The 13,860-nt window shown below is 38.4% G+C and overlaps 1 protein-coding gene across 1 annotated transcript; it reads right to left on the bottom strand.

Annotated features, from left to right (window-relative positions):
* Positions 1-810: 810 nt before the first annotated feature.
* LOC123699720 (centrosomal and chromosomal factor-like) lies at positions 811-2,778 on the bottom strand. The gene has a single exon (XM_045646734.1). The coding sequence runs from the start codon at positions 1,986-1,988 to the stop codon at positions 1,401-1,403; it is 588 nt and encodes a 195-aa protein (XP_045502690.1). The 5' UTR covers positions 1,989-2,778; the 3' UTR covers positions 811-1,400.
* Positions 2,779-13,860: the final 11,082 nt, after the last annotated feature.

Raw genomic sequence — 13,860 nt, 5'->3', positions numbered from 1 at the left:
ACTTATTAATTTTTACATTGAATAATCGTTTACTAGTGACAATGTATTATTTAAACTCAACTACAATTAAACCATAACTTAAGAAATGAACCAGAGGAAGTCACATTGATGTTTACACTGCGACTCACTGTTATATTTACAGTTTCCATGTTTAAATTTAGCAATATCACACTATTTATAACAGCCAGCTATGTGCTCCTAGTAACTTCTTATTTCTTGTCACTAGGAGGATATTACTTTCATTGCAAGAACATTTTTCAAGTTTATTTAAATATGAAAAATACATTAAATTTCCAAGAACGTTTTATGTACTGTTATCATTATTTATCACGCTGTTTCCCATTTGTGATCTCATAGTCGTTAATAATCACATAAATGCGACTTCATTCATTTAAAACATTTAAGTCCAGATGATACTTTAAAATTTTGGAATTGTGATGTTTAGCTTTAGCAGTTACTTCATCTTTATAATCGCCTGTGTTTACTTTATCATCGTAGCAATTTGGAACACTGTTACTGCTTACAAATTCATTCATAACTATCGCTCATTTGAGAGATCTTTCTATAAAGTCTATCAATCGTTTATGGTAATATTTGCCTTGCCAAGATCAGTCGAAAGAACAAATTTTATAGGTCAAAGCGTTCCAAAAGGATATCTTAAATAACCGTGGTGTTATAAAAGAGCCATTTGAAAATATTAGCCATACTTACTGCATGTTCGAATGCAATCCACAATCCAGTTGGAATCCGACACAATCCAGCGAGGGACACTTGGGAACACTGGGCACTTCACAGGAAATAAAACGATGCTTTAGGGATTTTTGTAAAAAGATAGTTATATTTTTGGCATTGGACTATGACACAATATAATACTATGATATGCTAAGTAAGCGCATTATAAAGACTTTTACATGCCGAATATTTGTTAATCAGACTATTCATCAGAGGACTCTTTATATATAATTTTAACAAACATAACTGCTTACAAAATGAGAGTAGAGTACGATTCTAGTTTACCACTCGGGACTGTCCTATATCATCACCTATTCGAAAACATAACTATTTCTAGATTTATTCGTAATATTTTTTCTCACTTTCATTTTTTTACTCTATAGGTACATATTTATTATAATACAATTTTTGAACATATATTTATCGATATGATATCTTATACAGAAATACGCAACGAATCAGCGACGGTACAATAAGTTATCATGAAGCATCGGATACTGCAATAAATACGTTCAGTTGGGGCCCCGCGGGGCCGTACGCGTCACAGGTCCACAACACAGTCGACGTTCAAACAATATCAACGCACAAGTTCTATTTGGTATCGGGTTCGTTCACTTATCACTAACTAATTACAGGAAACATCACAGAGAGCGGCCCCGGCCGGGCGGCTACATGTAGATGGGCAGCTGCTGCAAGGCGCGCTTGTCGAAGCGCTCGTAGGGCGCGGCCGGCGGCAGCGCGCGGATATCACAGTCCAGAGCCTCGGGCGGCAGGTACGGGTGCGGCTTGAGGCGGCCGCGCGCCACCAGCTTGCCGCTGCCCTCGGGCGCGTACTCGAAGCGGTAGCGGCGCGCGTCCTCCGGCAGCCGCGCGCGCTGGGCCTGCGCGGGCTGCGGCGCCGGCGCTGGCGGGGCGGGCGCCGCTCGGCAGCAGCGCCGGGCCGCGCGCCCGCGCCGCGCGTCGGGCCCCGGCGCCGCCACCGCACCGGCCGTCGCACCGTCCGTGCGCGGCAGGTTGTTGACGAACGGCACCCGCCGCAGGCTCTCGAGCCTCCGGAAGTGCGACGGGTGGATCATGAGCAGCGGCTCGATCTTGACGCCCTGCGGCGGCTTGGCACAGTCGGGAAGCTCGTATTCGATACTGCAGTCTACGTGTAAAGGCACCGAGTAATCCTTTGGAGCGAGCGAGGCGGGCCGGGCGTCCCGCCTGAAGCGGTCTGCGGCGAAATCGGCCTCGCCGCGGGCGTAGCCCGTCATCGTGGCGGGCGCGGCCTCACGGCATGTGCGCCGCGGGGCGCGCGCCGATCAGCTGATTTTGCGAGATAGAGCGCGCGGACGTGCGCGCTAGTCGGCGGCGAGCGCTAGACTGAGAGCGCGGGCGGCGCGCCTGCGCGGAGTCCCCTCTCCCCTCGCCGTGGTTCGGTCGCGCGGCTCGGTCGGCGCGGCGCGGCCCAGCAGGAGAGTGTCGCGTCGGGACTCCGGCGGCCGGGACCCGGCGGAGTGTGCGCGCTGCGGCCCGCGCCGCTCGATAAGATGGCGGCGGCGAGGCGGGCGCGAGCGCGGCTGCGCACTCTGCTGCGTGCGAATGCCGAACAGCTGATCGCGCGTAGTAGCGCCGCGTATCAACGAAACAAAGAAACGAAATGTCTCATTGACGCGCTCCGCGCTTGGCCGCCTGTAAGAAGGGCTATCGAATGAAGCGACACATTTTCCTAACGACGCGACGGTCTCTTGTAGAATGTACTGTACCTAATACGGCAGAGTACAATAAACGATTACAATGCGTGGTTTACGGCGTCACAACATTGTGCCGTAGGTGCGGGCCGCATTATGCACATAGCAATGGGAGCGGTATTATACTTGCTAATTGCCGGAGGTGTAAAGGTGAACGTAGAAAACAAAACTATTTTACAATGTCGCATTTACATAAATCTTTTAAACCTTATTTAAAGCGGTGGGCTAGCTAATGTATAAGTCAAGCGTCACCTAGGTATTCTACGTACACTCGCCAGTCGCCACATTGTAAACAACTTTGTTATGATTTAACATAATATACCTACCTACCTAAATCTCTACCGCCTCATACGATTTAGTCATACGCTGTTTCAGCGTTTTATTAATACTCATTACTAGGTATTAAAACCATTAATTAAATAACAAAACGTGTTTACTCTCTAAACCCGGCACAGATAAATGCGAGTCTGATGTGACACGTTTAGCTGTCATGAGTCATGACACAACTCACATGTAGGTAATCGGTATTAGGTATATTGTACAATAATGTACGTACACGAATAATTTACAATTTTATACGAATCTTAATGAAAAAGTTATTATTAATTTTTATCGTTTTACCACGCTGATACATGGAACTACGATGAAAGGGAACAAATCTTTGAGATTATATGTATGAAAATACCAACTTGATTTTTCATACGTACCTAATACATAAAGTAATGAACATATAGGTAAATCTTTAAGTATTAAGGTACCTAATAGGTTTATCAAGGTGGAATTGTAAAGCAATCGAACCCCCGGCCTCTTAACTGTGCGTTGGCATCTAAGGCAGGGTACATAAAGGCAAGTATATCCTTTTATAGGGTCGCAGTGCGTGCCAGGCCTTAATGAGCGCACGCTGGGAGCGGGCTTTTTATTGTACACTAGATGAGGTCCCCGATTTCGCTCGGATAGATTGAGTTTTCCTGTACACGCTTAAATAAATAATGATTGATGTGTGATACTTGAAACTTAAATTGAATTGGTGGGCTGAGTAATATAAAACGCATACATACACACAAATAAATGAATAAGGTGTGTTAAGCGAGTAGAGTCATTTTTAAAATAAAATTACATTCACCTATTGGCTATGATGAATAATAAATAATCATATGGTTGTTATAATGGACAACAGTAATCTCAATAAACAACTCACAAGTCACAACACAATATTTAAATAGGGTAAGTACCTACATCGACATAATATTATTAATTTACCTAGGTATTACCTAGATAAAAATTACACAAGCAAAATTTCAATTTCTAGGTAGGTACTTACTATACTCATTTTGAATCTAATAAACGAATCCTTTTAAAAATATGCAAATTTTCTACGTGCCTTCAAATCATTCCCCACAATATTTATTAAGTTCGTGATACAATATTCGTTTTTTATGGCGATCCTTCATAATCTCTTCTAATCCAGTCTAATCCCTACTAACATTATTATTTTTTCGTTGTGTTATTTCGGTGGAATCGATAAAGAAACAGAGCATATAGATAGATACATTAGTTTTTATCGCGAGAAACCCTGGGGCGAAAGCTAGGTACTAAAAGCAATCTAAACAGTATACCTATTTAGTGTTCAGTTACACTTATTTATTGTTAGGTAGACTTATGAAAACATACAACACTGCAAAATCATTATTCATAATACAAGCTAACTTATTAACAGCTAATATATCGCTATCTAAATCACATTAAATAGTGCCAAATATGTACACAGTAAAACAACAAATATTTTTTTATAGCTACATAATAATAATATATCAGCTGTTCTTTACCAATGTTATAGAATGGAAAGTTTTCTATTCAACAAAAACCTCAATAACTGCTGGATTTATTTCAAAATTGCTGTCACCAGCAGAGTACTACATTATTTCTGAGTGACGTAGGCTATATATTTTATTCTAGATTTTATACGGGGTCGGACCTGGTTTTATAAAGAGGTACTAAGGCTAGCAATGTGAGATGCTTGTAGTCTTTACGGTCGAGTGCGTGATACAACAATCCTTTACCCTATATTATATCGTATATCGATGCCTGTTTCTGGAATAAATTTAACGAAATAAATACTTTTGCATTCAAAAAACTTTTCATTTTATTTTTGCTCAAATCTGAACGGTTATGTAGTTATGTACCTAACTAATGTTTCCTTAATCAGTAATCTATAGTCCCTCGTGTACTTTTCGCTAAGTTGAATGACATAATATGCATATTGTATACCTGAAAAAAGGACTACTGTTTAGAATTTAAAATGTTTTTGTATTAGATGGTCTATTTATCGAGGAAGGATATGCAGCGTCACGCTTGGATCAATAGGTTATAGGACCGAAGCATCAAAGACAAAATATTCCTTTCGACATCACATTAGTGTGGGTATCTTACACCCAAGCCGCAGTGCATCGGTTGCTTCGTTGACATATAACGTGATACCCAATGGTTCACCACCAGGCAGCAAGCTGCAGCTAGCCTGGCGCATAGCTTCGTGACCGCAGCGGCAGCGAGCTATCGCATCGCTAGATCGGACCCGATCGGGTTTCGCGGTTTCGTAGGACGTTGACTCTGTCATACATACCTACACATATTTTAAGACGTGAGACAATTTGAAGTGACAGTACAAAGTTTAATAGATTAAAGGAGAATAGGTGATACTTTAACAGAGTGTATAATAATTGTTTTTCATATCCATAGGCATATAATATACTTTCTTAGTTGAAAGTTAAATTCAGCTTACACAATTAGGTGGAATTAAAAGGATTCGTTTATAGGTACCAATTTTCAATGGTACTTCACTAATGCGCTTCTAATAAAATCTTCTTGAATAAATGTAGGTATACTTATTTGCGTTTGTATCAAGAAGATATTTTTAATATCTATTTCTCAGAAAGAACGGTATGCAATAAATCGGTAAAAGTTCCCAAGGAGACTAATCTGAAACTAATAAAAAATCGATATTCGATATTAAGCCCCCCCCCCCCCCCTCCATTTAAGCCGTGCTCTGAGGTGCTCACAGTTTAATTATTAGCGCTCCGATTATATCCACACGAAATTGATTGCTTGATGCTTCCTCGTTATTTACTTTTTAAATTAAAATTCAATTTGATGCTGAATTACTGTGGTGTTTACGGTTCCCTTGGCTTCAAAAATAGAAGCGTCAAGCGGCATAGAGTAAACAAAATATCAGTAACAGAAAAAGGGCAAAAACTTATCAAGAGGCGGGATTAGCTAAACCGTAGCTCCGCTCTTATGAATGCAGTTCGTTATATCAAATAATTTAACTTGCATGACTACGGGATGGAAATATTTGTTTTTTGTTCAGTTTAAAATAACAAAGAGAACGATTACAGTAATATTTTTACCATATTATATATACAGTTAAGAGAGGTTTCGGAACTGCTTTGTTAGTAATAATTTATCTAGCAAAAAATATAACAATACGCATAATGCAATACAATTACAGGTATATTTAATAAAATATTCTTTTCAATTTACTTGTGTCGTGCTTGGTAAAAATTCCTTTTTCTTCAACCAGTTAAGTCATAAAAAAGCATTATGTCTATAATACTAAGAGACGAGCATAAAACTCGCTTTTCCTACAAGTCCCCATCACCTATAGCATGATAATATAAATAATATAATGAATACATTTTGCTAAAGGTCTTATTCATAGACTGACACTGTAAAAGGAAGGCCTGTATTTACACACAAGAGAGATACAATATTTATGCGCTATACAAGCTTTGAAAGCGTATATTTAAATAATATGTTAGTACTGTTCACTTTTATTGTAGCTGAGATAAAAGGGAACAAGGCTGGATCGGATGAAAGGAGATGTATGTATAATACATTAATTCAACGACTAGGCGAGTTTGTAGTTTCATTTCCTTATACAATTTGTAGTTCTTAAGGACGCGTTTACGAATCTGACTAAAATAAGCAGTTTTTCGGTGCATTTTGCGGCGAAATAGTACAAAACCAAATTTAACTAATAATTACCATAAATAGATTACTCCTTAATCTTTAAGTGGTACTAATTTTTAAGTCGAAAATTTTGGTTTATAATATTGAAAAAAATAATTTCCGTTGCCTCTTCACACAAAATTGACAATATCGTGCTGAATAAACGAGCATTTTTCTTGTATTTAATAAAACAAATTGATTTATTTAAAAATATTTTAAGTAAGTAGACATGTCTAACTCAAAAAGGTACTAGATAAAACTATCAAAATGTTACAAATAGGCTGAGAAAAAAATTAAAATCAAATCTTATTTTTTCACATATTTAGCTGTAACGCGTGATACTTATTGCATTGAAATAAGGGTTATTTTATTTGTCACTATCTTGATAAAATTTGTAATGAAATATTTTAGTAATTTAGTCGGCGCTCGGACGCCTTTGTGAGTAGACGCTGTGACGCTTGTAAGCAGTTCCTCGTTTACGAAAAGATCGCTGTACGTATACAAAATATTTGACCTAATAAACTTGATCATTGACGCATTCTGCACCGACAACCAAGGCACACCAAGGAAAGATTTTATTTATAGTTTTTCATACTTATGGGATTATAAATTTCATATTTAGTTTCTGACTTGATGGAGTGACCTGCATGTGTACTTCGAAAGTTCGAAGACTGCTACTGGAACTAATAGACGAGTAGAGCTAGGTATGTCGAGTTTGGGCTCGTTTTGTTAGTTATGTTGAGACCTTACCTCCGGACTTGATGGAGTGACCTGCAGGTGTACTTCGAAGACTGCTACTGGAACTAAAAGATGGTTAGAGCTAGGTGTGCCGAGTTTGGGCTCATTTTGTTAGTTATGTTGAGACCTTACCTCCGGACTTGATGGAGTGACCTGCAGGTGCATTTACAAAATATGTTTTATTAATTAATGTAATAATACATGTATAGTGTCGTAGTATACGTACGGTTACTTACATATTTTGTAAAATTAAATTGTAATACTGAAATGATTTAAAAGAGCAACTATGGAGTTTCTTGCCGATTCTTCTCCATAGATACTGCTTTCCGAATCGGTGGTAAATGATAAAAATATGTATTGACGTTTCAAAAGTGCTTCTCGAAGAAGTCTAATTGAATAAATAAATGTTTGAGTTTGAGTTTGAGTTTGTCGACTTATAAAAATACTACAGGTTTGCCGGCAGCTTCGCCTGCATCATTTTTAAATTTAACCCAAATTCGGCGCCATTTTGAAATTCTTTGTTAATTGACCGATTTCGTTCAAAATCGATATCTGAGGATCCTTAGGATCACAAAACAGGAAACTGTTACAAAAATTTGAAAAAGTCAACGCCATTTTGAAATTTTCTGTTATTGTACCGATTTCGTTCAAAATCGATATCTGAGGCTCCCTGGGATCGCAAAACAGGAAACTGGTACCAAAATTTTAAAAAGTCAGCGCCATTTTGAAATTCTTTGTTATTGTACCGATTTCGTTCAAAATCGATATCTGAGGATCCTTAGGATCACAAAACAGGAAACTGTTACCAAAATTGAAAAAAGTCAACGCCATTTTGAAATTTTCTGTTATTGTACCGATTTCGTTCAAAATCGATATCTGAGGCTCCCTGGGATCGCAAAACAGGAAACTGGTACCAAAATTTTAAAAAGTCAGCGCCATTTTGAAATTCTTTGTTATTGTACCGATTTCGTTCAAAATCGATATCTGAGGCTCCCTGGGATCGCAAAACAGGAAACTGGTACCAAAATTTTTAAAAGTCAGCGCCATTTTGAAATTCTTTGTTATTGTACCGATTTCGTTCAAAATCAATATCTAAGGATCCCTAGGATCGCAAAACAGGTAACTGGTACCAATATTTTAAAAAGCCAGCGCCATTTTGAAATTCGTTGTTATTGTACCGATTTCGCTCAAAATCGATATCTGAGACTCCCTGGGATCGCAAAACAGGAAACTGGTACCAAAATTTTAAAAAGTCAGCGCCATTTTGAAATTCTTTGTTATTGTACCGATTTCGTTCAAAATCGATATCTGAGGATCCTTAGGATCACAAAACAGGAAACTGTTACCAAAATTGAAAAAAAGTCAACGCCATTTTGAAAATTTCTGTTATTGTACCGATTTCGTTCAAAATCGATATCTGATGCTCCTTAGGATCACAAAACAGGAAAATGGTACCGAAATTTAAAAAAGTCAACGCCATTTTGATTTTTTTGTTATTGTACCGATATCGTTAAAAATCGATATCTGAGGATCCTTAGGATCACAAAACAGGAAACTGTTACTAAAATAAAAAAAGTCAACGCCATTTTGAAATTTTTGTTATTGTACTGATTTCGTTCAAAATCGATATCTAAAGATCTCTACGATCACAAAACCGGAAACTGGTACCAAAATTTTAAAAAATCAGCGCCATTTTGAAATTCTTTGTTGTACCGATTTCCTTCAAAATCGATATCTGAGGATCTACGATCGCAAAATAGGAAACTGGTACCAAAATTTAATAAATTCAGCTGGTAAAGAAGCAAAATATACAATTCTTGCAGTTTCTATGTCAGTTAACTGTCGAATCTTTCTGCCAGCGTAACCAGCAGAGCTGAGTTTGATCCTAAGGATCCTCAGGTATCGATTTTGAACGAAATCTGTCAATTAACAAAGAATTTCAAAATGGCGCCGAATTTTTTAAATTTCGGTACCATTTTCCTGTTTTGTGATCCCAGGGAGTCTCAGATATCGATTTTGAACGAAATCGGTACAATAACAGAAAATTTCAAAATGACGTTGTCTTTTTTTCAATTTAGGTAACAGTTTCCTGTTTTGTGATCCTAAGGATCCTCAGATATCGATTTTGAACGAAATCGGTACAATAACAAAGAATTTCAAAATGGCGCTGACTTTTTAAAATTTTGGTACCAGTTTCCTGTTTTGCGATCCCAGGTAGCCTCAGATATCGATTTTGAACGAAATCGGTACAATAACAGAAAATTTCAAAATGGCGTTGACTTTTTTTCAATTTTGGTAACAGATTCCTGTTTTGTGATCCTAAGGATCCTCAGATATCGATTTTGAACGAAATCGGTACAATAACAAAGACTTTCAAAATGGCGCTGACTTTTTAAAATTTTGGTACCAGTTTCCTGTTTTGCGATCCCAGGGAGCCTCAGATATCGATTTTGAACGAAATCGGTACAATAACAGAAAATTTCAAAATGGCGTTGACTTTTTCAAATTTTTGTAACAGTTTCCTGTTTTGCGATCCCAGGGAGCCTCAGATATCGATTTTGAACGAAATCGGTACAATAACAGAAAATTTCAAAATGGCGTTGACTTTTTTTCAATTTTGGTAACAGTTTCCTGTTTTGTGATCCTAAGGATCCTCAGATATCGATTTTGAACGAAATCGGTACAATAACAAAGAATTTCAAAATGGCGCTGACTTTTTAAAATTTTGGTACCAGTTTCCTGTTTTGCGATCCCAGGGAGCCTCAGATATCGATTTTGAACGAAATCGGTACAATAACAGAAAATTTCAAAATGGCGTTGACTTTTTCAAATTTTTGTAACAGTTTCCTGTTTTGCGATCCTAGAGATCCTCAGATATCGATTTGGAACGAAATCGGTACAATAACAAAAAAAATCAAAATGGCGTTGACTTTTTTAAATTTTGGTAACAGTTTCCTGTTTTGTGATCCTAAGGATCCTGAGATATCGATTTTGTACGAAATCGGTACAATTAAAAAAAAATTATACTGCGTCCATAGATAACAGGTATACCTGTTATACGGACGCAGTATAATTTTTTTAACAAAACGAGCCCAAACTCGGCACACCTAGCTCCACTCGTCTATGAGTTCCAGTACCAGTCTTCGAAGTACACTTTGGCAAGTACTTGTTTACCAAACAATCACTGTCCAATGAAATTAGATAAATGGTATCTACTTTTGTGACCATTCAACGTTACAAACTTTACAAATCAAAGTAAAGTTAAAAAAAACATAGCAATAAAAATAAGCTCAATTATCAAGTCGTGTCAGTTTACTCATAATTTCGCCGCTTCGCGCATTTCGATGTGTGTGTGAGCCGTGCACGTGTAGTAGTAAGACTCAATACCTAAAATTGATGCGCGTCAATTTGTAAATACGTCCTACTGAATACTTAAAATACTTAATACTGAAAATAAAGTATACCTACTTCCTTTCGTTAGATTAACATTGATATAAATGAAAGCATCTTCGATTTCTTAGCTTTAAATAATTGTTAAAATAGTTTTGAAATATGCGACAGCTGATAATTTTGTGTAAGAAATGGTATGATATGAAGTATGAACGATGAATTAAAAATTAATCGATTGCAACTCAAAAATTAAAGCTAAAAACTTTCGAATTCCACAGCAAATGAAAGAAATTAATCCATGATTCAGTTACCAGATTTATATCCATCTGTACAAGAATTGAAGTAATAAAAACGTTGAAACGTTTTTATAAATTCGCTCATAGTGGATGTTTTGTTTGCAGCATCTCCGAGCGATTGCGCCTTCAGAGATTTAGTAGGCGCAGTCGTGCGTCCCCCCAACGGTCCAGGCCTTGTCGCGGCGGAGGGGCTCAGTAGCTCAGAGTTATGGCCCTCTGAGTGAAGCGAAATTGGACCAGCGAGGGGCTGAACGGCTGGTTTAGAGTCGGGGAGATTCGACCGGCCCGACGGCCAGGGCTAGGTGTGGCCCAGCGGCCGCTGTGTGCGGCGTGGGATGGCGACCAGAGGTCGTGGCTTGGTGGACCCCGTGTCCACTAGGCAAAGGTGGCGCTGAACGGCAGTCGGGGTTGGGAAGCCTCGACTGACCCGACGGCAGAGGTACAAACAGGACCAGAGAGGAGCCTTTTATGCGGCGGTGGATGGCGGCCAGAGGTCGCGGCGCGGCGGGCTCGCTGCTTTAGCAAGCCACGCCGTGCAGCGGAGAGCGGGATCCGTGACGTGTCATTGTGATGACGCGCGGTGACTCCTGCAGAGAGATGTGGGGCGGCGCGGCGGCCGCTGTAAAACGGCAGTCTGCCAACTCGTAATCCGGTCCGTGGGGCCGGACCGAGGGCCGCCACCTCTGGTGAGGTGGGGGCTGCGAGGTTATCTCTATAAAAGTGCGCCGGAGGGTCCCCCGACGTGTTTTTCACACATCGGAGGACCTTCCGGCGTGCACCCTCCGGCCGGACGGTGTTGGGGTCGGGGGATCGGGGGAACGCGGATGATGGAGCGGGGAAAAATCCATTGTCTGCGCGTTGGTGGCGTAAGCCTTCGTTCCAGCAGCCGCCAGCGTGGGGGGTTCTAGTGGTGGGCCTGGAAACGGGCATCTGCTGGGCGGGACACGCGGTAGAGTCGTAACCGTTCCCGCAGTTCCGTCCAAAGCAGCGCGATGGAACAGAGTGGGGTTTTAGTCGGTAAAAATCCGACATAACCACGGCTCCATCCCCGGGAGCCGGGGGTATCTAAGAAGATTTCCCCACTATAAAAAAAAAAAAAAAAAAAAAAAAAAAAGGCGCAGTCGTGCGTACAGGATTGACTAGCAATTCAGAGTTATGTTATTTCAAGTCTACTTATATGAGTACATAGTATTCACGTCTACATTAGCTAAAGTAGCTGTTGCCTGCTGTTTCAATGTTATTACCGTAACGTTATAGCGACTCAAGTGATTTGTGTATAGTTGGTTCACTACTTCGGTGATGGTTGTGATGGTATCAAATAAATACTATTATGATTGTTTTATTAGAAATCACAATAAATTTATATTTTCTTATTTATCGTTGTTTCATTTACTAAATCCTATATTCGACTCCTACACTGATACATTTTTATGCCTAGTTTCTCTAAAATAGCCTTTAGGTGTGAAAAACTTAGATTACTTATTACTTTTTTTTTAAATCTTATTGTATAGTTTATTTTGAAAGTTAAGGTTATTTAGATTTAAAGTAGGTTATATAAATGGACGACTCAGTTGCAGATTCAGGTAAATAGAAACAAGTCTTCCATTCGCTTGGAAAATTGCCCAATAGACACATTTAAGTTACCAAACGAAATATAAATTGGATTCCTGAATTTTTGTATCGAAAAATATTTAAAGTCTCGAAAAAGTAACTAGCTTCGTGCAAATAAAGAACATTAATGTCGTCAAAGGAGTAAATATTTGAGGCGGAAAATACGAGAATCTCTGAGACTGGGAGGGCGTCTCGAGGGCTCGCAATTTTGTTTTTTCCTCCAACATTATCAGACCTGTCTTAATGTGCTCACAGATTAGCTAAAATTACATAATCTCTCCTTGAATCATCTATTATAAGTAAGCTTTTTGCCAATTCCGATTCCGATTTTAGGTAATCTTTTAATATAATATAAGTTTAAGCATTTTTACTGCGAAAAATAAATTAATCTTAATAAAACACCTCTTATAAGTAAGTAGTAAGTACCTCTTATTTACAAAGTTAACAACGTTCATCTCTTAAAATCTCAGAAAAGAATTATAAAAATTTACAAGTGAAATGAGCTAGCGAAAAATAACCCTACTTTGTAAAATACGCTCTGAAAGGTATTCTGTAGGTCTTTGTGTGTATGTATGAATAGATTGAAAGCAAGCAACCCTCACAGTTCTGACCGCATCCCGCAAGTCTTTAGATACCAGTCTACTACATAATATAACCTTACTATTGTGTATTATCTTGAGAAAAACATAGGCTTATACTCCTTTCATAGGTTCACTCATTTCAGGATGTTAAGGTACTTTGTAGTGATAAATGTAGAGCTATTTCAATAAGGTAAATTACTTAAGCTAATTAATGTAATGAATATTAAGCTATTAAATTATTTATATTAAGCTATTAAATTATTATTAGCACCAGCTATAAAAAATACATACATACCTTTGTCTATAGGCAAAAGAATATTTTGACCTCTCGATTGAATTGACGAATTTTCTAAACTTAAGCTCTCTATTTCGTTAGAGACCTTAGCATCGATTTTGTGTAAATGAAGGAATATAAATAATGATTGATGTCGATATCGAAGCCAATTGTAAACGAATGTAATTACATTTATATTACGGCACTAATTACAGCGTTTAAGTACCAACCAAGTTGAGAAATGTGTCTTTGGTTACAGAACAAATTAAACGTTTGAATTCATTTTAATTTCTTTCTTATTACAATTAAATACTATAAACCACATTATAGACAACAAGGTACCTACTGTTATTATCATATATACCTAATTCTTGTTTAATTGCATCCATTGTAATATTTTTTCATGTTTCACTTCAAAACTAAGTAGTTAACTGAACTCTATGGAATCTTGAAAAATAGGTATTAATTCAAAATTCTTTTACCCTGATTTATTTTGTATG

The sequence above is a fragment of the Colias croceus genome, chromosome 18 (genome assembly GCF_905220415.1).
Source record: "Colias croceus chromosome 18, ilColCroc2.1".
Taxonomy (NCBI): domain Eukaryota; kingdom Metazoa; phylum Arthropoda; class Insecta; order Lepidoptera; family Pieridae; genus Colias; species Colias croceus.
Note: the sequence above shows the minus strand (reverse complement) of the source record. Positions and strands in the feature narration are given on the sequence as shown.

What these genes read in the sequence shown, in the direction of transcription:
- LOC123699720 (XM_045646734.1), bottom strand. Translation starts at nt 1,988, where the DNA reads ATGACGGGCTACGCCCGCGGCGAGGCCGATTTCGCCGCAGACCGCTTC.